The sequence below is a fragment of the Arachis hypogaea genome, chromosome 14 (assembly GCF_003086295.3).
Source record: "Arachis hypogaea cultivar Tifrunner chromosome 14, arahy.Tifrunner.gnm2.J5K5, whole genome shotgun sequence".
Lineage (NCBI taxonomy): Eukaryota > Viridiplantae > Streptophyta > Magnoliopsida > Fabales > Fabaceae > Arachis > Arachis hypogaea.
This window is the reverse complement of record NC_092049.1, coordinates 122,477,255-122,504,745: the sequence shown is the minus strand read 5'-3', so window position 1 is coordinate 122,504,745 and position 27,491 is coordinate 122,477,255. Positions and strand designations below refer to the sequence as shown.

The window sequence follows — 27,491 nt, the reverse complement described above, 5'->3', positions numbered from 1 at the left end:
GATTGTGTGATATATGAGAAATGCATGTTGTGATATATGCTTGATGGATGATTAAGGTTGAATTGGTGGGTGGTACCATGTTGATGGTGAGTATGTTGTTGATTATGTATAATGATTGTTGATTGGAAATGGTATTATTGGAAATTGGGATGAGGGAGGATGTATGCCATGATATTGTGTTTGTCCTTTAGCCATTGATTGAGAAGTGTTAAAATGGTTAGATGGTGATTTTGGGAATTTGGGGTAAAGGGGTCAATGTGTGAGTTGAGGATGACTTGTTGTTGATTTTGGTACATTTTGAATGATTTCAAAGAGAAGGGTTGAAATTGGCATGTTTTGATTGATTTTGAAAAGAGTTGAGAGTGGCTTGCTTTGAAAATGGCACTTTGTGATTTTGTATGAAAACATGGTTTTTGGGCTTACTTTGACGGGACATAACTTGGACTACGGATCTCTGATTTGTGCCAAATCTATTTAGAAATGAAATTGGATCCGGGATGTCCATGCCGTTCGAAGAACGGGTGAAAAACGATTTAAAATGAGGAAGTTATGTCCGTCGGAAGATTGGGGGTTGAATCTGTGAATTCTGCAGCTTTTAACTTAGAAAAATTTTAGCAGAATCACCCCCCGCGCGTAGGCGCACTTGGCGCGTAAGCGCCGTTCTTCAAGAAAGCACCATCCACGCGTACGCGTGGTGTGCGCGGGCGCATCGATGCACTGCACCAAATGCCCAGCCATTTTTCCGAGAGTTGTGCCAGAGTTGTGCCAGTTTTGTGCTTGGGGCGCAAGAGCACCCACACGTACGCGTGGCTGACACTTGCGCGTCGTTTGGCTAATTTTCAATCTGCGCGTTCGCGCGTATGACGGTTGCGCGTCAATGAGTTTTAAGGCCATCCACGCGTGCGCGTGGAGTGCGCGTACGCGTGGCCCTATTTTCATCCCAGAGTTGATTTTTGAGTTTTAAAAGCCAAATTTCATACTTCTAAGCCTCCGATCTCACCACTTATGTCTTAAATCATTATGATATGCCTAGCATGAGAAAAAGGGATAGTGAATGTGGTAACTTGTGAGTGAAGCAAGGGAAAATGGATGATCATTGAGGATCAAAGATGATTATGTGAGATGCGGAGGATGGCGGTGGAAGTGCTTGTTATGCCATGGGCCGAGAGGCCGTGATTGTTAATGAATTGGCTGGTTATGGATTTAACCGTGAGCCGAATGGCTAGATTATTGCCGTGTTATGGCGGAGCCATGGTTATGGCTGAGTATAAAGGCATATATGCTGCTGAATGAATTGTGAATGTTTGCACTTCCACTATTGGAGATGAGAGTTTCCCTGGGTAGTAGCAGTGGCTAGCCACCACGTGCTCCAGGTTGAGACTCGAAGCTCTTTTGACCCTATGTCGTAAGTGTGGCCGGGCACTGTGAAAGGCCCGGATGAGCTCGCCCCCGTAAATATTCACCAGTGAGGGTGATGGATATGGATCATGATTATGATCAAGTTTATGATGAGTATAACTCGAGTTGGGGATGCGCAACAGAGGGACAGTCCAATGGTTAGCTACCAGGACTTGTCGGGTTGGCTCTATAACCGACAGATGATATCATCAGCCACTAGGGACAGGCATGCATCATAAGCATACTACATGAATTGTTTGAGATTTCCTATTTGAATGCATATTACTTGCTAATTGCCTAAATACCTTATCTGTTCCTATTTGTAAATCTCTTGTCTGATATAACTGTGTTTGCTATATTATACTCCTGCTGGTGGTTGGGAGGTCTGAAGAAATTGGAAAGGGAAGTATTAGTTAGACTGAAGGATCTTTAGTCAGTTGCCACTTACGGTTTAGCTTGTTTATAAGCTTTGATATTACCTGGAGGAAGTTCTAGGATTGCCTTCGGCTTTCCTCTATTATTATGTATTATATATGTGGAAGCTGTTACCATGTTGGGGACCTCTGGTTCTCACCCATGCGGATTTTGTGGTTTTCAGAGGCAGGACGCGAGGCTTCTCGTTGAGGCATGCTGGAGACTTCTGGATTAGCGAAGATCCTTTGTTCTCGGGACTCTATTTTGGGTTATATATCTTGTTTAGATACTTTTATCTCCATTAAATAATACAAACTGTGATGACTCCTCTTATATGAGGTTTTGGAGAATAGGTTTCTGTATTTGTGTCCCTTTGGGTTTTCCTTGTGGTTTTCCTTATTTTATTATATGTATATATTGCTATGCTCGGACCGGTTATCTTCGCAGCCGGATTTTGAGTCTTGATATTCCCGTTTTTGACACTCTTTATACATATGATCTTGCGTTAGCTTATCCTTTGCTCGTTACGTTATCGATCGGAGCGTTGCGCTTTCGAGTTACGGTTTTTGTTTACCCCTTTTTCTACAAAGGCTCCTAGTTATAATCAATTATTCATACTACTATACGTACTAAAATTTGGTTTTAGAGGTCGTAATACCTTGCCATCTCTGAATTATGACTTAAGCATAAGTCTCTGTATGGTAGGGTGTTACATAAAATAATGTTATATATCCAAGTCTTTTTGTTAACTAAATATAACCAAATTAGTTCAATATAACAAAAATTAGTTATAACTAATATTATTTAATTATATGTTTCTTTTTTCAGAGGATCACAGATTGCTGGAGTGGTTGTTTCATTTGATCCCAAGCCTATCCAGGTGAGAAATGACCATCACAAATATCAATATATTTTTTTGAAAAAATAATACCTTAAGATTTAAGAAACAGAGAATACCATTTCTAACCCTACAGAAAAATTAAACCGATATTTTTCATGCTCCCATATCCATTTATCTTATCTATATGAATAATTTTGTTGCTCACTTTTTTCACGCAACAGAAACCAACAAGGTCTCTGATTACTTAGATAGTTTTAAAAGCATACTCAGCAAACTTTTATTACTTTGAAGATTCTTGAGATGAAATAATCTCTTTATAGAAAAAATTAATGTATTTTATAATAATATTTGCAGGAATCTAATTATATTATAATAAAATTTATAATATAATAAAAATAATTTTTTAAATTTGTTAAGTAATGAAAGTTTATTAAAAACTAAAATATGTTAAAATTTATTAGAGACTAATTCAAAATATATTCTTTAAATATTTACCTTTAGGAAAAATAAAATATCGGTTTAAGAAGTCACTAGTCAGATAGGACCACCCTCCTCTTCTATAAGAGAATGCTTCTTTGCCGTGTGAAATCGTAATCCCAACCCTATTGGTTTTGATGAAGTCAACATTATGTCCAGTTTGATTTTTATGTTTGTTTCTTATTTTTATCTTTGGCGTTCTATTTTCACTTTTTCATTCCTAAAATTCTAAAAATGAAATAGGAAATGATAACAGAAAGCTCACTGTCTTTGAATGATTTAATTATGTTTCTTGTTTGTTGCAATTCTGATTTCTATTTCATAGATTCTGGTTGTTGCTAAATGAATTGTACTGAAACTTGTTAATTTCTAACGTGCAATGATTATTAGCAATAGAAGAATTTAATTCATTTTGTCAATAACAAACGTCATTGTTATAGCTATAATTTTAGGATTACGACCATTGTATTAGACCAAAATTGTTAATTAGTTCGTTATTGATAACTTTATAGCTATAATTTTAGGATTACGACCATTGTATTAGACCAAAATTGTTAATTAGTTCGTTATTGATAACTTTGAATCTTATCAAGGAATTATATTTGACAATTACCACTAATTTAAGCTGTCTACATTTATAGTAGATAATGTAAGTGTATATCTACAAAATTATACTTTGTGAATCATTCTCTCCTTTTTTTTATTTACATTCTGTATGTTAAGTATACTATTTATGTTAAGTAAACTATTTTTTTATTTTATTTTAAATATTAAGTTTTCTAAGAATTTATGTTGATTATTCCTTCTTGTTTTTTTGGATGAAAAATCAAGCTGTTCCAAAAGAATTTATGTTAATTATTTTTCTTTAGTTGTCCTCTTAAAACAAACTACTCTCATTAGCTATTGTTGTTTTATTCTAATATAGTTAGTTATTATTAATTGTTAATATTGGTGTTTATTTGTTTTTTCTCTTGAAGGAGATTGATAAAAAATATTTACGAATCTTTGGTGAACACTAAGTGCAAATTGTGCATATATAGCAAATTGTTGCGTCATGACCTCGTAAGATATTTCTATCTTATACTTATTTGCTTTTATATGTTTATGTTATTTTTTTGCACTTTTTTTTATGTATATTGTTCTTTTGATGAAATGTTTGCCTACCTTTGAACTATTAATAGAATTCATTCCTCTATTAATATTCTTTTAAGGTGTTGTTAGCGGACATAAAAATTACATTATTTTTTCTACCTAGATTCTTAGTTTAATAGTAATATCACTATGAACAATTAGGTTTTTCCAAGAATTGGATAAGTTTACCAAGACATAGCCAAGAGTTTAGGGATAACATCAATAGATTCTTGGACTATGCTTACTCAATTTTGCTCTTTTTGCCAATTAAATTTGGATGTTTAATTTTGTCAATGGATATATTAAATTTAGAAAATAGCAATGGCTGACAAAAGTGTGCGATGAGTTCCGGCCAAACTTGAAATGTTGCATCTTCTTCTACTATTCTTGACAAGTGTGGCTCTGTCCTGCACCCAGGACAAGTAGATATCTCATTCTTTGGGAACTTTGCCGCTACTGACAAACCAAAAACCAGACTAGCAAACGTGTTCTTCTCATTCTTTATGGTAGTAGGAAGCGTGTTTACTGCTATGGAGAATGAAAAGCCACCATCAAGGATAAAATTGAGAATTTTCCAAACGTTCTTGGAGCTACCAAGCGCACACGCAATGGGATCCACACCCAAAGACATAACACCCATAAACACCCAGTTTATCAAAAGACCCTGAGCTCTATACCACACACCGATGTTATACGCTGCATCCTTAGCTTCCCACCGTATACCTCCTTCCCCATCCAATTAGTGTTGTACAAGAAGAACACGAACACCTTTGTCTCTCTCCGTCAAACACACTTTCCATCTCTCGAGTGCTCTCTTAGCATCCCTCGAATGCGCTCTCTGTCAGTCACTTTTTCCATCCCTCGAACGTAACACTACATAGTCATGAGCTCACCGGCGCAATTGGTATCGGAGTCTACACTGGAGCAGCCGGAATAAGGGTAATTGGGGTCACCACTGGTGCAACCAAGTCCAGTCTGTAAGCTAGTCATGGTGGCCATTATCGCTGCCGGAATCTACTTTGTCTCGGCTGTAGAGCTATCAATGCTAATACCCGCCTACTAGATTTTCGGAGTACCTGTAAGATGGATCTCTCTCGTCTAGCTCGGCGGCCCCATTTTCAGCTTGGTTCTCGAGCCCATCCTCCGTTACTAGAGTAGATGATGCACTTGTAAACTCAGGCGCCACCGTTCTTTTATCCTTGCCGGTGCCGTTGCCCTCACCATAGCTCTTTTGATGATTAGCTTCTCCGCAGACATTGGCTACGCCTTTTAAGACTCCCTCTCCTATATGGAACCTCGGCCACACACTATAGCCATCTTTATGATTGGGTTCTGGATGTTGGACACGTCGATCAACATGATCCAGGTCCCTAGTTGAGCCTTCTTTGGTAACCTTGTCGCCAGCGACCAACGAAAAATCCGACAAGCAAAGACGTTCTTCGCATTCTTCATGGCAGTGGGAAGCATGCTAGGTTACTTGGCCACGTTCCTTCAGAGATTCCCGACTAAGTTGCCAAACTCAATGCAGCTGCACAGAACATTGCGATGCTCATCATTGGCAGGGTCTTTCTTGGAGGAGGCATTGGCTTTGGCAACCAAGCTGTACCCTTGTATCTTTCTGAAATGGCTCCGGCAAGGAATCGAGGAGTAGTCAACCAACTCTTTCAGTTCACAACCTGTTTTGGAATCTTGGTTGCAAACCTCATCAACTATTTTACTGACGAAATACATCCCCATGGATGGAGAATCGCGCTGGGCTTGGCGGCTATTCTGGCATTTCTGATGCTTGTTGGAGGTATTTTCTATGCCGAGACACCTAACAGTCTTGTGGAACAAGGAAGGTTCGACGAGGCAAGAAAAGTATTGGAGAAAGTAAGAGGGACTAAGAAGGTTGCTGCCGAATATCAAGATCTTGTTGAAGCCAGTGAAGAAGCACAGGCTATCACTAGCCCCTTTAGGACACTCCTGAAGAGGAAGTACAAACCCTAACTTGTGATAGGAGCCTTGGGGATTCCGGCATTCCAGCAGCTAACTGGCCATAACTCCATCCTCTTTTATGTTCCTGTTATTTTCCAGAGTATTGGGTTTGGTTCTAATGCGTCACTGTTTTCATCTTTTATCACCAATGGAGCTCCCCTCGTCGCCACAGTCATCTCAATGTTTTTAGTCGACAAGTTTGGTAGAAGGAAGTTCTTTCTGGAAGCTGGTTTTGAAATGATATGCTGCATGGTAAGTATTATTGCTTGTTTATGATGCTGTCCTAGTTGTTTATGCTGATTAATTGCTTATTGGACCCTCTGGTTTGGTTGATTTTCAAATTGCTACTGCTGTAGCTTTGGCTCTGGATTTCGAACATGGCAAAGAACTTTCTAAAAGCGTCAGTTACTTTCTTGTTATTGTGATATTCTTATTTGTGTTGGCTTATGGAAGATCCTGGGGTCCACTAGGATGGTTGGTTCCTAGAAAGCTCTTCCCATTGGAGATAAGATCAGCAGCACAGAGTATAATGGTGTGTGTCAACATGATTTTTACTGCACTTGTGGCATAGTTGTTCCTCATGTCACTTTGCCACCTCAAATATGGGATCTTCTTGCTGTTTGCTGGCTTAATTGTCTTCATGAGTATGTGTATCTTCTTCCTCTTGCCAGAAACAAAGCAAGTTCCAATTGAGGAAATTTATCTCCTCTTTGAAAACCACTGGTTCTGGAAGAACATTGTAGGACAAAGGGACCAACACCATGGGAAGACAGCTGCTGTTTAAAAGCCTCAATGAAGTTATACATGTTTGAATTGTCAACTGTACGTCAGATATGGTTAAGGTAAAACAGACAATACAGAGGATGCTCATTGTTGGTGCCGGTTTCAATGCCTTTGCTCAGAAAGTGTGGATGCTCATTGTTGGTCGCATGTTGCTTGGCTTCGGAATTGGATGTGCCAATCAGTCTGTTCCAATCTATGTGTCGGAGGTTGCTCCTTACAAATACAGAGGAGCCCTTAACATGATGTTCCAATTGGCCATCACCATTGGAATCTTTGTCGCCAACGTCTTCAACTATTTCTTTGCCAAGATGAAGAACGGTGAAGGCTGGCGCTACAGCTTGGGTTTCGCGGCTGTCCCCGCCGTCATGATCGCCATCGGCGCAATCTTTCTCCCCGACTCGCCGAGCTCCTTGATCGAGCGTGGCAAAGATGAAAAAGCCAAGCAAGAGCTAATCATAGAGGAACCAGTGACGTGGACAAAGAGTTCAAGGACCTTGTTGAGGCGAGTCAATCGTCCATGGTAGTGAAACACCCATGGGCCACTCTCTTGAAAAGGCATTATAGGCCTCAGCTCGTGATGGCCATAGCCATTCCTTTCTTCCAGCAGCTCACCGGCATGAATGTGATTATTTTCTATGCTCTGGTTTTGTTTAGAACCATTGGTTTTGGCAGCAACGCTTCTCTTATGGCTTCCATGATCACCGGTGGCTTTAATGCGCTTGCTACCTTTGTTTCAATCTTCACCGTTGATAAAGTTGGAAGGCGCAAGCTCTTTCTCGAAGGCGGTGCTTAGATGTTTATCTGTCAGATTGTGATAACCGCCACGATAGCAAGTAAATTTGGATTGGATGGAAACCCAGGAATGTTGCCAATATGGTACGCGTTCCTTGTGGTGGGATTTATATATATCTATGTGATGGGATTTGCATAGTATCGGCGAGTCGGGGAGAAAGATTGCGCCGATGACGATCATGACGGCGAGGATAGCCACGAAATCCAAGCTGTAGCACCAGCCTTCACCGTTCTTCATCTTGGCGAAGAAATAGTTGAAGACGTTGGCGACAAAGATTCCAATGGTGATGGCCAATTGGAACATCATGTTAAGGGCTCCTCTGTATTTGTAAGGAGCAAACTCCGATACAAAGATTGGAACAGACTGATTGGCACATCCAATTCCGAAGCCAAGCAACATGCGACCAACAATGAGCATCCTCAATTTCTGAGCAAAGGCATTGAAACTGGCACCAACAATGAGCATCCTCTATATTGCCTGTTTTACCTTAACCATGTCTGACTTACACTTGACAATTCAAACATGCATAATGGTGCACAAAATTGTGATCTCAATGGCACCAACAACTTAGTACGCACAATTGTAATATCACTCTTTTTCACAACTTCGCACAACTAACCAGCAAGTGCACTGGGTCGTCCAAGTAATAAACCTTACGTGAGTAAGGGTCGATCCCACGGAGATTGTTGGTATGAAGCAAGCTATGGTCATCTTGTAAATCTCAGTCAGGCAGATTCAAATGGTTATGGAGTTTTCGAAAATATAAAGATAAATAAAGCATAAAATAAAGATAGAGATACTTATGTAATTCATTGGTGGGAATTTCATATAAGCGCATGAAGATACTGTGCTCCTTTCGAATCTCTGCTTTTCCACTGCTTTCATCCAATCATGCTTACTCCTTTCCATGGCAAGCTGTATGTTGGGGGATCACCGTTGTCAATGGCTACCGTCCGTCCTCTCAGTGAAAATGGTCCAGGTGCGCTGTCACTGCACGGCTAATCATCTGTCGGTTCTCGATCATGTAGGAATAGGATTTACTATCCTTTTGCGTCTATCACTATGCCCTACAGTCGCGAGTTTGAAGCTCGTCACAGTCATTCAATCCCTGAATCCTACTCGGAATACCACAGACAAGGTTTAGACTTTCCGAATTCTCAAGAATGCTGCCAATGGATTCTAGCTTATACCACGAGGACTCTGACCTCACAGAATGGAAGGCTCTGTTGTCAGGAGAGGCAACCACACGCATGGATCAGGAATCCAAGAGATACTCATTCAAGCTTGTTTTCATGTAGAACGGAAGTGGTTGTCAGGCACACGTTCATAAGTGAGAATGGTGATGAGCGTCACATAATCATCACATTCATCAGGTTCTTGGGTGCGAATGGATATCTTAGAATAAGAATAAGTGTGAATTGAATAGAAGAACAATAGTACTTTGCATTAATACTCGAGGTACAGCAGAGCTCCACACCTTAATCTATGGTGTGTAGAAACTCCACCGTTGAAAATACATAAGTGATCTGGAGGTCCAGGCATGGCCGAATGGCCAGCCTCCCCAAATATGAAACTATCAAATCCAGAATGTCTAATACAATAGTAATAAGTCCTATTTATACTAAACTAGCTACTAGGGTTACAGAGATAAGCAATTGATGCAGAAATCCACTTTCGGGGCCCACTTGGTGTGTGCTTGGGCTGAGCTTGAGCTTTACACGTGCAGAGGCTTTTCTTGGAGTTAAACGCCAAGTTGTAACGTGTTTTTGGCATTTAACTCTGGTTTGTGACGTGTTTCTGGCGTTTTACTCCAGAATGTAGCATGGAGCTGGCGTTGAACGCCAGTTTGCATCATCTAAACTTGAATAAAGTATGGACTATTATATTTTGCTGGAAAGCCCTGGATGTCTACTTTCCAACTCAATTGAGAGTGCACCATTTGGAGTTCTGTAGCTCCAGAAAATCCACTTCGAGTGCAGGGAGGTCAGAATCCAACAGCATCAACAGTCATTTTTTAGCCTGAATTAGATTTTTGCTCAGATCCCTCAATTTCAGCCAGAAAATACTTGAAATCACAGAAAAATACACAAACTCATAGTAAAGTCTAGAAATATGATTTTTGCATGAAATCTAATAAAAACATCCCTAAAAGTAGTTAGATCCTACTAAAAACTACCTAAAAACAATGCCAAAAAGCGTATAAATTATCCGTTCATCACATAACTTCATTGAGGCTCTTAAACAGCAGCTGTCTTCCCATGGTGTTGGTCCCTTTGTCCTACAATGTTCTTCCAGAACCGGTGGTTTTCAAAGAGGAGATAATTTTTTTCAATTGGAACTTGCTTTGTTTCCGGCAAGAGGAAGAAGATAAACATACTCATGAAGACAATTAAGCCAGCAAACAGCAAGAAGATCCCATATTTGAGGTGACAAAGTGACATGAGGAACAACTGTGCTACAAGTGCAGTGAAGATCATGTTGACACACACTACTATACTCTGTGTTGCTGATCTTATCTCCAATGGGAAGAGCTCTCTAGGAACTAACCATCCTAGTGGACCCCAAGATCTTCCATAAGCTAACACAAATAAGAATATCACAATAAAAAGAAAGTAACTGATGCTTTTAGAAAGTTCTTTGCCATGTCCGAAATCCAGAGCCAAAGCTACAGCAGTAGCAATCTGAAAATCAACCAAACCAGAGGGTCCAATAAGCAATTAATCAGCATAAACAACTAGGACAGCAGCATAAACAAGCAATAATACTTACCATGCAGCATATCATTTCAAAACCAGCTTCCAGAAAGAACTTCCTTCTACCAAACTTGTCGACTAAAAACATTGAGATGATTGTGGCGACGAGGAGAGCTCCATTGGTGATAAAAGATGAAAACAGTGACGCATTAGAACCAAACCCAATACTCTGGAAAATGACAGGAGTATAAAAGAGGATGGAGTTATTGCCAGTTAGTTGCTGGAATGCTGGAATCCCCAAGGCTCCTATCACAAGTTGGGGTCTGTACTTCCTCTTCAGGAGTGTCCTAAAGGGGCTAGTGGCAGCCTGTGCTTCTTCACTGGCTTCAACAAGATCTTGATATTCGACATCAACATTCTTAGTCCCTCTTACTTTCTCCAATACTTTTCTTGCCTCGTCGAATCTTCCTTGTTCCACAAGACTGTTAGGTGTCTCGGCACAGAAAATACCTCCAACAAGCATCAGAAGTGCCGGAATAACTGCCAAGCCCAGCGAGATTCTCCATCCATGGGGATGTATTTCGTTAGTAAAATAGTTGATGAGGTTTGCAACCAAGATTCCAAAACAGGTTGTGAACTGAAAGAGTTGGTTGACTACTCCTCGATTCCTTGTCGGAGCCATTTCAGAAAGATACAAGGGTACAACTTGGTTGCCAAAGCCAATGCCTCCTCCAAGTAGGACCCTGCCAATGATGAGCATTGCAATATTCTGTGCAGCTGCATTGAGTTTGGCAACTTAGTCAAGAATCTATGAAGGAACGTGGCCAATTAACCTAGCACGCTTCCTACTGCCATAAAGAATGCGAAGAGCGTGTTTGCTTGTTAGGTTTTTTGTTGGTCACTAGCAATAAGGTCACCAAAGAAGGCTCAACTGGGGACCTGGATCATGTTGATCGACGTGTCCAACATCCAGAACCCAATCATAAAGATGGCTATGGTGTGTGACCGAGGTTCTGTATAGGAGAGGGAGTCTTAAAAGGCGTAGCTTGATTATTTGAGTTTAATTGGGAGTCTAGGATGTTAAATAAGGTTTTATGATATTTTGGTAGTTGTTTGGAGGTTTTGAATGCTTGGTTTGGTGCAAAAATATAGAAAAACTTTTAAAAAACAGAGCACCAGCCCACGCGTATGCGTGGCCCAAGTATCTTCGACCATCCACGCGCACGCGTGCCCCACGCGTACGCATGGTTCCAGAAGTTTCACCCCTCCATACATGAAATCGAAAGTTGTGCCCGCCTCATGCTAACTTTGTGCCTGAGGCACAACTCTACCCACGCGTATGCGTGACCTACGCGTACGCGTGACCTACGCGTACGCGTCGATTCCATTTCACCTCACCACGCTTACGCGCCCCTCTACGCGTATGCGTGGATTACGCTGCATCAACCTTCTTCTTTTCTTCTCTTCTTTCCATTTCTTGCCTTCTTCTTTCTTCTCTTCTATTCTTTCCCCTCTTCAACCATCATCCAACACTACCAAACACCACTTATAACCATTTCTTTTAGTTAGTTGATTAGTAGTTATTTAGTTTAATTTTTTTTGTTATTTTTCTATTTTTCATTATAAGTGTTGGATTATTAATCTTGTTACTATTTCTTGCTGCTGATTATTGATGAGATGTTCTTTTAACATCATTGTTTTTAATTTTCATTGTTGGATTTCTTTGTTTAGGACACATTTGGGTACTTGGTTTTGAGTTTTCATGTTCAACATTTGTGAATACCAAGTACATGTTACATTGCCTTTAAGCTTCTTAACTCTTTTGAATTGCATGTTTTGGCTACCATGCATTCCATCATCCATTGTTAGGCAATTGTACATTATCAATGCATTTTTTTTAGGGTGCTTGTTTAGGATTGAACATCACCTATTTCATGCATTGAGATTTTGGAATTGTGAAATCGGATCAAAAGCTTACCTGGTGATATATTTTTGAGCTTTTCAAGCTTTGTGGACCATGCTTGCTATGTGATTGATTTTAACTCTTACGTCTCTTTTCTAAGTTCCATAGCACCCATGTCTTCCACCCTTATGTCACTTAGGTGTTGCAACAACTTCAATATGTCTCATTGAGTGTTGTATAAGTTTCATATACCATTTTGTTCACTAAGTTTACTTACACATCAACCAATGTCCATCCATTATCTATTTCACAATTGCTTGATTAATTGCTTGGATGCTTTCATGCTTCTTTATTACTTGTTTGCTTATCTTAACTTACAAGTCTTTTGAAGTATCTCAAGCACACTAGAATAAGTGAAGCGTATGCTTTCTATTGTATAATTGTGACATGGCTTTTAAATACTAGGGTGTGAGTTCTAAACCGCATGCAATCTAGGACCCACACACCTATTTTTCATCAATGTCACAATAATTCACTCACTCCATTCTAGTGGTTTTTACCTTATCCCAACAATTTACGCTTCCTTGCTTTTGCATTTATTTTTCTTACTATCCTCCTTTCTATTTTTTATGGAGGAGTCCCCATAAGCAAAAATGGAAGCGGGAGAAGAACACGCAGCAACCGGTTGACCCACCAGCTGAAGGTGGCAACTAGGAAAGTCGTCGTACCCCTTGCTCATCTTTGAGTGCACCGAGGACGGTGCAAACTTTTAAGTGTGGGGAGGTCGTCCGACCACTCAGCAATTTTTTGGGTGACAAATTTCTAATCCCAACACTTTTGCATCTCAATTTTAGGTCTTTTAGGATTTTTGGTTGCATTGTATATGTATATATTAAGCTTAGTCAAAATCATGATATTTTCCAAGAAATTCATCTTTAGGGCACCCCAATTGATTAAAATTTTTTTTTTAGAACTTGCTTGAATTATACACATTGTGGATCATGTTTTTGAGCTAAGAATACAAGCATGTGAGATTTGAGCTTAATGGTGTAGTTACATCATATAACCACTTATTTTCATTCTTGTGTGCATTATTCTCTTTCTATGATTGTAATCTTTGATTTGTTGGATTCTATATGTCTATTATTTTGTGTATACATGCACTTATATGATTGAGGCCATTGTTTCAAATAGCTCACTTACCCAAATAGCCTACCTTTTGTCTTCCATTGTAACCAAATTTGAGCCTATACTTAACCCATTTGTTCTTAATGTTAGCACATTACAAGCCTTAAGTGAAAAACAATATATGTCCCTTGTTTGGATCTTTGATTAGCTTAGGCTAGTGAGAGTGCTTATCATTCAAGTTTGGGAGAGTTGAGAACATTGGTTGGGATGAAAGTGTATCTTTACATTTTTTGTCAAAATTTTGGGAATTGAGCACATACACATGCATTAAATGTAAAACCATATGCATTGATACTTTTGTATATACTTTATTGCAAAAAAAAAATAATAAATAATACAAAATAAAAAATTATATATATAAAAAAAGAAAAAAAAGAAAAGCAATAAGAAGGGGACAAAATGGCCCAAATAAAGCTCAATAAGAATCAATGCATATGAGTTGTAATCCAAAAGAGAATGCATGAGTGTGTAGAAAAGTGAAGAATGGGTAGTTAGGTTAGCTTCTAAATTGTATAGGTCGTTATATAGGTTAGGTGGAAAGTTTAGGTTAATCAAAGATTCAAATTTTAGTCCACTTAACCATATATGACCCTACCTTGACCCTAGCCCTATTACAACCTATGGGAAAGCTCTCATGATATTTGTATGCATGCATCGGATAATTGTTGATTGTTAGATGAAAAATAAATCTTGGAAAGCATGATTAGGAGAGAATTGAGTGAATCAACCCCAAACACTTGAGTGACTAGAGCGAATACACATCCGGTGAGGATTCGATTGCTCAATTACATGTTTTCACCATGATCATTCTTCTTCATGCAAGTTTGTAAAATCTTTTTGATAATTCAATACAATTGTAGGTTTGGTTTGGTTTGAATTGATTCCTAGTGCTTTAGCCCTTATGCTTACATATGTTTCCTTGGAAGTGATTTGTTTTGACTAAGTGATTGCATTCATATAGATAGTTGCATTTAGATAAGTTGCATCTAGGTAGTTTACATTAAATAAATGTTGATACCCTTTGTTTCTTTCTTGAGTTTAGCATGAGGACATGCTTAGTTTAAGTGTGGGGAGGTTTGATAAACCTCAATTTTGTGGTTTATCCTGTACTTAATTTGGGGGGATTTTTTATCACCTTTTGCCACATTTATTCAATGAAACAACATAGTTTTGTAATTCTCCTTGATTTTGTGCTTAAGTGTAAAAACATACTTTTTAGGCCCTTAAATTGGTAATTTTTATTCACCTTTAATTCTACTAGATGCCTTGATGTGTTTGTTAGTGAATTCAGGTTGAAAAGGGATAGGAATGGATCAAATGAGTGAAGAAGAAAGCATGCAATATGGAGAACTTATGGAAAAACAAGGATTTGGAGTGCATTCATGGACGCGCACGCGTGACGGACGCGCACACGTAGATATGAAGTCGCATGGCAACGCGTACGCGTACGCGTGGATGGAAAAATGCCAAGCGACGCGTACGCGTGACCCACGCATACGCGTCGATACTCGCACGTTACCTCATTAAAGTGAAAACGCTGAGGGCAATTTCTGAGTTGCCCAGGCCCAAATCCAACTCATTCATGAGGTTCTTTCATGCAGAATTCAAGCTTGGACAAAGGGGAGAACACTTAGTTAGTCATGATGAGCCTTTAGTTAGTTTTCTAGAGAGAGAAGCTCCATCTTCTCTCTAGAATTAGGTTAGGATTAGGTTAATTTCTCTAAGATCTACATTTGATTACTTGATTTCATCTTGTTTTCTTTAAAATTTCTTGTTCTAATGCTTCAATTCTTCTTGGTTCTCTTGTTAATTTTACTTTCATGCCTCTCTTATGTTCATGCACTCATGTTGGATTTGAATCTCCTTTAATGAAATTTGATGTTTGATGTCTCTTTTATTGTTGATTTGAGTTGTAAATTTTACTTTCCTTGCAATTGGTAGTTGGTAGATTTTACTATTTCTTGCACATTTACCATGCTTTCCTTTTATGCCTTCCAAGTGTTTGACAAAATGCTTGGTTGGATGTTAGAGTAGCTCTTTGAGTATTCTTGGCTTGAAAAGAGTAATTAGGCAATCTTGAGTCATGAAAACCCAATCTATGTTGGTGATCTAGAGTTGTTAGCTAATATTGTTTCCAATGACGCTAATCTTTTGCTAATTCAATTAGTAAGTTGATTAGGACTTTTAGATTGAGATTAGCTAGTCTTATTAGACTTTCTTCGAGTGTGAGGATAATATGATACCTTCTTCCATCGTCGGGGATGACGTAATAGGATAAATTCTTGTTTATTATTGTGATATGATTAACTAGTCTTGTTTGACGTTCTCCCTATGTGAAGATGACATGATACCTTCTTCCATTTGCCGGAGTTGACTAAATAGGATGAATTAATCATTGTATGACTAGGATAGAAAGTTTATATTCTCAATCTTTGCCATGAATGTCTCTCTTTATTGATTGCTTTCTTTAATTGCATACTTGATTTAATTTTCTTGCCATCTACTTTCTTGCCCATTTAATTTCTCGTCCCTTTTACAAATCAAACCCCCATATTCCTTCATAGCCAATAATTGACCACTTCATTGCAATTCCTTGTGAGACGAACCGAGGTCTAAATACTTCGGTTAAATTTTTATTGGGGTTTGTACATGTGATAAAACCAAAACTAAATTTGATGTGAGTTGTTAGTTAGTTTGGAGCTATGCTTGCAACGAGATTTCATTGAGAAATTCCTAACCAATACAATTCTTGCTATCAAGACATAACGACAAGGATCCGGGAGAGGAGGAGGACACTGAGGATGGAGATGCCGAGAATGCATTAAACTTGGAAATTTCCATGCAACCCGAGCCCCGCATCCGTCAGCTGAAGGTGGAGCGCTTTAGAGCCATTCTCCCCGGATTGTGTTCGTGCACGGAGGACCATGCAACGCTTAAGTGTGGGGGAGGATTCGCTATTTTTTGGGGCGTAAATTTTCTTTTCCGAATACTTTGCACTTTATTTTTGTTTTCTTTGATTATGTTTCTTGTAGATATTTGGAGCGTTTTTAACTGTTGCATTGCATTTTTTCTTTTGGTATATATATATATATATATATATATATATATATATATATATATATATATATATATATATATCTTAGTTTATTTCTAGTTATTGCTTTTGGCATTTTTGCTTTTGCTTGATATATAGCTTATAGATATTGGTTGTAATTGGATGATGTGAATAGCATAATGCTTAGTTCAATTTTGATCCTAATTGTTCATGTTAGTTTTTTGTGATGTTGAAAATTAGGAGAAGAACTAAGAAATTTTGAAAACTTTGCATCCATCACAACATACATACATACATATATAGGAAATAATTTTGGTAAAAAACAACAATGATCTCCAAGAATTTTGTTTCTAGGGCGATCTATGGAATTGATTTGGAAAAATTGTTTTTAAAAACTTGCTTGAATGAATTTTTTGTGAAACATAGAAGAGTGATAGAACAAAACAACCTTGTAAGTTGTTGAGCCTTAATGAGTGGTTACACATTATAACCACAAATTTTGTTCATTGTGTGCTATGCTCCTTCTATGATTGTAATCTTGGCTTTGCTTGATTTTTTATTTTCAATGTTTGATATTTTGAATGCATTTAGCATGATTGAGACCATTTTTGAATTAGACTCACTCACCCATATGAACTTACCCTTGCATCTACCTTTGTTAACCCCTTTTGAGATTTTTAATCCCCTTTGTTTTAATTGTTAGCACATCACAACTCCAAGCGAAAAACCATGAATTACCTTAAATTGCATCTCTGATTAGCTTAAGTTGAGGAGTGTGTTTCATTTAAGTGTGGGGGGAATTTTAGGAAGCATCTGTAGAGACATAAAAGTATTTTTAGGGTATTCATTGAAAATTTGGAAAAATAGATGCACATTCATGTATCAATTTGCTTTAACCATATGCATTTGTCCTAGAAAAAGAAAAAGAAAAAAAATGAAATAATAATAATAATAATAAGGTGGGACAAAAGTTATCCCAAAGAAAAAAATGAATAAAAAATGTATATGTGGATTTGGATGAAAAAGATGCATGAATGTGTATAAAAAGTGTGATTATGGGAAGTTAGGTTGCATATTTTGCTATTTGGTTAATATAGGTTGAGTGGGGCACTTGAGTTAATCAAAGATCCAATTCCTTAGTCCACTTAGCCATATTTATCATACCTTAACCCTAACTCCATTACATCCCTCTAAAGATCCCATGATACCTGCACTCACGCATCACATATTTGTTGATTGTTAGATGAAAAGCAAATCCTTGAAAGCATGATTAGAAGGAGACTTGAGTGATTAAACCCTAAAACACCGAGCGTTGAGAGTGTATACACACCTAATGAGGGTTCGATCACTCAACTCTATGTTTCCATACTTCTTATCATGTATTCTTGCAAGTTGCTTCATTTTGATGAGCTAAATCAATTCTCTAGATTGTGATTGCATTGAGCCGTTTCTTTGCTGAGCCCTAGATGTCTATGCTCTTGCTTGGAATTCGTTGGTTTGTTTTCACCAAACTCATAATACATTATATATATATATATATATATATATATAGAAAGAGAGAGAGAGAGAGAGAGAGAGAGAGAGAGAGAGAGAGAGAGAGAGAGAGCGAGCATATAGTATACATGCATGTAGGTAGATGCATTAAATAAGTTGCATGTCCTTCTATACTTCTCCTTTGATCATGATTAGCATGAGGACATGCTATTGTCTAAGTGTGGGGGAATTGATGAATCCATATTTGACGATATATTTTGGTTTGATTTGAGTGGATTTCATCACAAAAACCCACGCACACCTTCTGTGCCCACGCACAAAGGTCAAAATCAGCACCTGTGCCCACACACAAGCTGTGCCCATGCACAGAATGGAAATCAGCAAGTGTGCCTATGCACAACTTCTGTGCGTATGCGCAGGAGAAAAATTAGCATGTGTGCGTACAGGTACCAGCGCGTGACTTCATTAAAAAGTCACGTGGCTCGTGATTTTGAGGACTTTTTGGCCCATTTCTGGAAGGCTGAAGCTGATTTTGGATGATATATGAAGGGGGAAGCAACCACACATCATAACATACATGACCATACTTCATAGAATACACTTTAGGAGTAGTTTTAGGATAGTTTAGCTTAGGTTTCTTCTCTCAATTTCCTTATGGTTCTTGATTAGGGTTTGTAGGATTTTATAGTTCAAGTTTTGATTTTGGATCCTAGCAATTTTATTGTAAGTATTTCTTTAATTCTCTCTTTATTACACTATTTGTTCTACATTTTCTTACACTTTAATTCCCTTTGTCAATATATACATAGTTTTGCAATTTTGGACTTCTAGTTGAGGAATTTGATGTTTGATGGTTATTTTAGGTTTGTTTGAGTTATTATTGTTGATTGTGATCATTTGTGGTTCATAAGTTTCATCATTTTCCCAATTTTACCATGTTTTATGTTTATGCCCACTATATGTTTGATGAAATGCCAATTTTGATTATGGGGTAATTTCCACCCCTTGGCTTGGGGAAAATGAGTTTATGGATTACTAGAGCCATAATGTCCAACATTTAGTGATAATTCTTGGGTTGTTAGTTGTTATTATTTCCACTAACGCTAGCTTTTTACCAATTAATTTGGTAAGTTAGCTAGGATTTGTGGATTAATGACAATTATGCTCACTTGACCTATCCTTCGATGTTAAGGGTTGACTTAGTGAGATTAATCCATCATAATTATCATAGTTGTGGTTATGGCAAGGAAGGGATTCCATTACTCATCCCAAGTCAAGGTTTCATTCATGTTTTGAACCACTTTTCCATCACTTTATAGCATTACTTGTCTATATTACATACATAGTTACTTTATTCCTTTATTAGTTTATTAATTATAATTTTGAATCATTCTTTGATTTCTTTAGTTGTTTGCTTCTTTATCATTGAACACCCTTTGCCTCTCACAACCAATTTTATGCGCTCTTTGTCACTAGTTCCTAGGGATAACGACCTGGGAGTCTAAATACTGTCGGTTAAATTGATTTGAATTGTGACAATATCTTGGATTAAATTTTGATTTGGATCAATTGTTGGTTCGGAGCTATACTTGTAACGAAAAACCTATTTTGTAAAATTCCGAAACCACGTTTGGTCCTACATCATGTATCAGCATGGCAGGAGGTTTTTATCGCCTGAGCTCATCCTAGCTGACCTTAGGGTAGCTGCGATACCAGCTCAGGTGATTAAGCGAGGCCCCGGACAAGTCCCGGACATGGACCAGTTGCCTGATGTTCCAGACAACTGTAGAGTTGCTAGGAGGCAGCGTGTTGGGACATGATCTAGCCAGTGTGAGTGGATTTGGCTGAAGGAGGCCATTGATGCGATTCAGATTGACGACAAAGGATGGTGAAGCCACTAAATCAGGCTCGGGTGCAATCACCGGCAATGCTGATGAGGATCCAACAGGCAATGCACTAGAGCTGGCTAGATGTCCTATGGAGTGCAGATTCTTGTTCGAACCTCCGGAACTAGATGCCACATCCACAAGCTTCGCCAATAACTCTGGAGTCCTCACCTTAGGAAACTGACGGCGACAATGAAACAGCACTTGCATATCTTCATCACTGCTAATAACGAATGAATCATACTTTACATCATCGCGTAACACAAAAATCGGAATTCTATAGAACAACTTCTCCACCCGTTTCACGCCATGCAGTCCTAGTCTCTGGAGTATATGATTCTTAAACTCAGCGAAACTGGTCGAAGGTTTGAGAAAAACACTCAGCGGGTTCTTGTCGGTGAACTTAATTCCTGATCGCGTTTTCTTCTTAATGGACCCTCTATAGTGCACAAGAGCTACAAAACTCTGATCACTAGCCATTGTGAATCTCACTCTTTTACAAAATTTCATGTAAGAGCTCGTTTTTATATACCACATTGCTTTGTAAAAATTAAAACATTTAACTTCGATTTACTCTAACGTTGGTGCATGTGTAAATCGAATTTAATCGATTCGGTTTACGTTCATTCATAAATAGAATTGATTTGATTTAAGTTCATCTTTAAATCGATCCTACTTAATTCGATTTAGTAGGAGAACTTTAAATCGAATTGATTTGATTTTATTTTAGTTGAACTTCGTTTTTTACCTAATTCAAATCAATTTCATCCGATTTACTACATGTTTCACTAAATCGAATTCACTCAATTCGATTTATATAGAAATGTGGTTTGGGACTTTGGCGTTGCATTTTTTTATTTGGAACATTCAGGACATATTGAAATCCATTAGGTTTAATAAAATCATTTGCCCTTAAAAATAAATTAAACTACACATATATTTATACACAAATATATTAGTGACTGATTTTGGTATACAAATAGCGTTTTTATAAAATAAAATAACAAATCTACTACCACCTTAGCAAAAAATTGACATTTAGTAATTAATTTCAAAAGGGTGGCATTTTGATAATAAATTTTAGAAAATATGACATATTAATAAAAAAATTTATAATGTTTTAAATATATTTCAATTATATTCTTGAGAATCTACACCGTTAATAGAGATACTCATGTGATAATTGTATGAAATATATTGTTGACATGTGATAATTATAATTTTTTTTATATAATTTACTAGTAAGAATATATAATACTTAATTATTTGTTATAATCTCATTATTATTAGTAAATTATTAAAGGTATTAATAAGGACATTTTTAATATGTCGATCAAATTAAAATCGAATAAAAGAGTTCTTAAACAGTTAAACCCAAGATGGAATTAAAAATCTTCTTTGACATAAACTTACTATGTTGACAGTTGAGATAGAGAAAGATAACAATCAAAATGAAAGAATTACGGCACTATAGTGAAAATTGAATCCTTAGTTCTGGCAAAGCGGATCGAATTCGTCGAGTTAACCTACTAAAACTGCCAAAAGGCGAATTGGAGTGAGATTTTAAACTCGCAAAACCTACTTCACCGAAATCGTAGGGTTTGACAAGGTGGGATAGACTGATCCCAGTCATTTTTTAAAGGAATCTTCAGTAAAAATCCGATTTTTGCTAAACAGGTTTTTCTGATTATTTTAAAATTTATTTCGCAAAATTTCGAACCACGGCCCAATAAAAAATAGTGAAGCTGGCCGAATGGTAAAAAAAAAAGAAAAAAAATGAAAAATGAAATAAAAAAAGACCATTAATAAGGTCAACATTGACTTGATGAAGGTAGTTAATATTGTTATCAAACCCAGTTCGACCTGATCGGTTCGATCAGAAACCCGGTCATCTGGTCACTTGACCGGGCCAAACCACTCATTGAACCGACTATGTAGCAGACCCAGTGAGACCTGGTTCGACCCGACAAATTTTCATTAAACCCAGTGACTTGGCTGGTTAATTTAACCCGATCCAGGTTGTGTTTATTTATTTATTTTTTTTAATACCTGACACCCCAACCTCACCCCCAACCTCAAATGTCCTCAACGTCTCTCTTCTGGGTTCTTTTTCTCGCTACTCTCTCCCTCAAGCTCTCTCACCTCTTTCACGCCACTCTCGTCTCCGGTGTGTCACTTCTCTCTCGGTCTAGCACTCACCGTTTTGGAATCAGGCTCGTCATGCTCTGTGTCCTCACTGTTACAAGCTCAGTCACCGCCTTCCTGGCCTCGCTTCGCAGGTGGCAGAACCAAACAGAACCATACGAAACCCAGTCGCGCGCCTTCTCCTATGCTCGTCGTCGCTGAAAGCAGAGGTAGCAGGTTTGGTGGGTTGGTCTTGTTTGTCTTCTTGCTTGGAGCCTCGCCGTCAACTTCCTTGGCGCAACTTGATTTGGTGAGTTCCAACAAACTCCTCATTTTTTTCTGTTTTGATTTTATTGCTATAATTCATCACTGCAGTTTGATTTTATGTGTTGCTTCAATTTGTTCCTGATTATCACTGAACATTGAATTTGTTGTCTTGCTGAAATAATCACTTAACTTCAATTTATTCATTGCTGAATGAATTTGTTTTTGATTGAACGTTGAATTCGTTGCTATAATAATCACTCACTTGAATTTGTTTGTTACTGAAAATCATGACTGAGTTAAATTTGTTATTGATTATAATAAAGATTAAAGCTACTGTTGTCTTGGTGAAATAATCACTTGGCTAAATTAAGTATGGATGAGAACCTCACTACTAGAGTTAGAAGAATGCTTGCAAACACTTAATTAAGTGACTAATACTAATTAATTGATGTTAAAACAAAATGTAATATTGTTAATGTGAATTTGATTTGTTTATGGTAGCTATATTGAGGAATGAAGTAGGATGGTTCAATGAGTAGGAACACAACTCATGCCTGATGGTAGCAAGGCCTGCAATAGATGTAGCTGATTCAAGTCTGCCATTGCTAAAAAGGTTTCAGTCATTTTACAGAACATGATTTTGTTGCTGTAAATCATCTTTTTAGTTAAATTTTTTGTTGCCATAAATCATCATTGAATTTTAATTTACTTATTGTGTTATTTTTTTCTCTTTATTTAAATTGAGAAAATATTTTGTATTAGTAACTAATTTATTTATATTCAATATTAGTTATGTTAATGAATTAATACTTAATTTTTGTTAGTGTGTTTGTGAAGACAAACTTTTGAATTTTTAATTTTAAGCTTATTTCTTTATAATTTTATATTTATATTTAATTAGACTGCATCAATCGGTTTAATTAGTGACCCACCGATTGAACCAATCTTCTGGTGATCCGGTTGTGTGACCGAGTTGATTACCAGTTCGATTCTGATAACTATGGTAACTAACCCTTAATCTTCCTAAGTCAAGTTTAACTAATAAATAATAAATATTAGCTTACCATTGGTTTATTTTTCTCATTAGAGACTTTTTGAGCCGAAAATTCACTTTTAGTGACGGTTTTGCGTGCGCCAAGAAAATCTCTTTTAACCCAAAACTTCGAAACCAGTAGTAAAAATAATTTTTACCTTGGTAATTGTGTCCCAAGATTAATATTAGACATCCATTCATGATTTATTTCTTTAATAATAAATCTTAGCCATTAATTATTTTACCATGTAGTAAAATTTACTCCGAACCAAATTTCTAACTAGTATTTTGCAAATCACTCCTAGAAATCTCAAATCTTCTTACTTTTCACCCAAGTAACTTATCTCTCCTTCTCAGCCTCTGGGTCAAGACTATCTCAACCTTTCACCCCTTTTGCTGTGTTTTTAACCTCGAGTGACTAATTGCGGTCAACTGTGGATAAGTTCGACACGCAAGTGCTGACCAAGCTTCCTCGTTTTCACGCCCCTTCTTCATTAAGCCCAGCCTTTGACCACAAAAATTTCAGCCTCGTTTATCATCATAAATTCAGCAAGACTTTAATTTTTCATTTAAGGAAGCATTGACCACAAAATTCCAAAACACTTTACACATTTTTACACTCTTTTAACCGAATTCTTGAGAGAAAAGAGAGAAAATTTTTGCATTTGTTCTCTGTCCAACCCCTATTTCAACTCTTATTCCATTGTTCTTTATGTGTTCTTCAAGTGCTCAATCATACAAACACAAATCCTTTCCTATTTTCGCTAATTCTTGTGTTTATATCGAAATTTCGGCAATGTAAACTCTTGTTCTTTCTCCTTTCCTTTTTTATTTTTTTTAAAAATAGTAGCCACAATGAATTCTTACTCTCCTCCATGTATAGAGAACTTATCTTGAAGCACCCATAGGCACGCCTAAGGAGTTAGAGAGATTCGAGCTCAAAGTGGTTGAATTTCAACGTTTTGTGACACTTTAGGCCAAAAACGAAACTCACCACCACCAAGTGTGTTTTTGTCCTTGTGTGCACATTTTCTAGTGTGTGAAAGGTTTAATAACTGAATTACATAAGAAGTAAGGGTTAGGAATAGTTAGAATATGTTTGTGCTTGATTTGGTGTTCATATAAGCCAGTTTGTGGTAATTTTGTGCTTAATTTTGTAATATGTAAATTCAGTGATGATTTTCTATCTTTATCTTGTTATTTGAGTGATATATGAAGCTTATTTAACTCTAGAATTGTTGAACTTGATGGATTATATGTACCTATGAGTGTGGTGAGTAGTGTGGGTGAAGTTTATATATAAAGTTGATGCATGATATGTATGATGGAGTTAATATATATATATATATATATATATATATTGAATTGTATGAAAAATTATTGATAATATTGAAGTGATATGAGTCTTGATGATGGTTGGTGAGATTGCAATGTAGAATGTGTATGATGATGAGAATTATAAGTTTGAGCAATGAATGTGGAGATGTGGTAATATGAATTATTAATAAATTATGTTGTTGTTGGCTATTAATTGTGGGGCAAAAATTGATAAAATTGAGTATTGGGAGGTTATGGAAGGAATAAAATGGATAGAGAATTGCTTTGAGTGTATTTGAAGTTGTTTTAAGGTGTGAACATTGGTTTTGAAATTGAGAGTTTGGAAAATAGCGGTTTTGAACTCTTTTGGTAAAAATAGATTTTTAACATACTTTGGTGGATCATAACTTGAGCCTCATATTTTGGATTTGAATGAAATATATTTCAAATTAAAGATAATCTCAAGAGCTTCAAAACGGTTTAAAGTTTGTGAAAATCGGAGTTTTGTAGAGAAAGTTATAAACATCGGAAGTTAGGTGTATAAAACCGATTTTTAATGACTTAACAACTTTTGGGGCAAAAAGGAGTGTCGCCTATAGGACCTGCACGCGCGACGCAAGCTATGCTCACTGTTTTGTAATCTCACGCACGCGGGGCAAGGCCTGCGTACACGGAACCCAATTTTGAAAAGTCGTGTACGCGAGAGTATGCACACGACGCGAGTACTCCCCCTGTTTTGAAACCTCGCGTACGCGGACTCGCCAAAAATGAGATTTTTGAATGTTAAGTCAATCATCTACTTTCCAAACCTCCTTTACACTTGTTTAAGGTCCGTTAGTAAGTTTTTTAAGTCTTAGAGTGAGGATGGGTCTGTTAAATAAGTTGAGAGGATGTTGAGAAGGAGTCGTGAAATGATAATGAAATTAATGAAGTGTTGGTAACATTGAATGAGAGGAGATTAATGAGTTGTGATGATATTGATGTGTTGGATGTGGGAAGGGCAGTAGGGCGCTAATCCCTCGATCTTTTTCCCCCCGAATTCTCTGTGATTGTGTTGTATTAGATGTGGGAAAGGTAGTAGGGCGCTAATCCCTCGAATTATTCCCCCGCATTCCTAGTGTTTGTGTTTTGTGGGATGTGAGGAAGGTGGTAGGGGACTAATCCCTGACGTTTTCCCTCACATTCTCGCTTTCTGTCTGCAAGGTGGTAGGGCACTGATCCCCCGATTTATTCCCCCTGGTGTATGCCTCCAGGAGAAGATGGTAGGGCACTAATCCCCCGATGTTATGCCTCCTGGAGATGCGCAGATGAGAGACGACATCCGGGTTAGCTATCGAAATGTGTCGGGTTCTGACAGTATAACTGACACATGAGCTCACGGCCAGGATAGGCATGCATCATGTGCATTTGTATGATTTGTTTCAGTATGCATTTGTATTTGTTTGCCTAATTATTTATCTGTACTTAACTACTACTTGTCCTATATGTTTTACTTGCTATCCATAATTGTTCTTTCCTTGTATGCTTTGTATGTGTGTGAAACTGAGAGATCCCTCATGCTGGCGGAAGTGACGCTGAAGGTTGTTCCACGGTGTTATGGAGGGTTGGAAGAGGTAGAAAGTGAATTGTAGTGAGACAGAAATCGAAGTGTTGAGTAGCATTAGATTCAGGATTTAAGAGCCTTAGATAGTTACCAAATTTCTTGAAATAAAGATTCCGTTTGTAGAGGCACTTGAGCAAATACCCTCTTATGCTAAGTTCATGAAAGAGATCTTAAGTCATAAGAAGGATTGGAGAGAAAATGAAAAAGTTTTTCTCACTAAAGAATGCAGTGCAGTCATCCTAAAAAGCTTACCAGAGAAGCTTAAGGATCCTGGGAGTTTTATGATACCATGCACATTGGAAGGGGCTTGCACCAAGACAACTCTATGTGATCTTGGGGCAAGCATCAACCTAATCCCTGCATCCACTATCAGAAAGCTTGGTTTGATTGAAGAGGTCAAACCAACACGGATCTGTCTTCAACTTGCTGATGGCTCCATTAAATATCCATCAGGCGTGATTGAGGACATGATTGTCACAGTTGGGCCATTTGCATTTCCCACTGACTTTGTAGTGCTGGAAATTGAGGAGCACAAGAGTGCAACTCTCATTCTAGGAAGACTTTTCCTAGCAACTGGACGAACCCTCATTGACGTCCAAAAAGGGGAAGTGACCCTGAGAGTCAATGAGGATGAGTTTAGGCTGAATGCTGTTGAGGCAATGAAGTACCCAGACTCATCAAAAGACTGTATGAGCGTTGATATTATTGAATCCCTGGTAGAGGAGATCAATATGGCTGAGAGTCTCGAATCAGAGCTAGAGGACATCTTTAAAGATGTTCAGCCTGATCTGGAGGAACCAGAGGAAACAAAAGAACCTCTGAAAACTCCTCAGGAAGAGGAGAAACCTCTTAAACCCGAGCTCAAACCACTACCACCATCCCTGAAATATGCATTTCTGGGAGAAGGTGACACTTTTCCTGTGATCATAAGCTCTGCTTTAGAGCCACAAGAAGAGAAAGCACTAATTCAGGTGCTAAGGACACACAAGACAGCTCTTGAGTGGTCCATAAGTGATCTTAAGAGCATTAGCCTAGCCAGATGCATGCACAAGATCCTCTTGGAGGATAATGCCAAGCCAGTGGTCCAACCACAAAGGCAGCTGAATCCAGCCAT

At 37.7% G+C, this 27,491-nt stretch overlaps 1 protein-coding gene and 2 pseudogenes across 1 annotated transcript; 2 read left to right on the top strand and 1 right to left on the bottom strand.

The window, feature by feature from the left end:
* Positions 1-5,784: 5,784 nt before the first annotated feature.
* LOC112743086 (sugar transport protein 14-like) lies at positions 5,785-6,514 on the top strand (annotated as a pseudogene).
* Positions 6,515-7,071: 557 nt separating this feature from the next.
* On the top strand, positions 7,072-7,952 carry LOC112743085 (sugar carrier protein C-like; annotated as a pseudogene).
* Positions 7,953-10,469: 2,517 nt separating this feature from the next.
* Positions 10,470-11,289, bottom strand: LOC112743084 (sugar transport protein 14-like). The gene has a single exon (XM_072216115.1). The coding sequence runs from the start codon at positions 11,265-11,267 to the stop codon at positions 10,536-10,538; it is 732 nt and encodes a 243-aa protein (XP_072072216.1). The 5' UTR covers positions 11,268-11,289; the 3' UTR covers positions 10,470-10,535.
* Between the last annotated feature and the right edge of the window lie 16,202 nt (positions 11,290-27,491).

Coding starts and splice junctions, on each gene's coding strand:
- LOC112743084 (XM_072216115.1), bottom strand. CDS start 11,267: ATGCTCATCATTGGCAGGGTCCTACTTGGAGGAGGCATTGGCTTTGGC.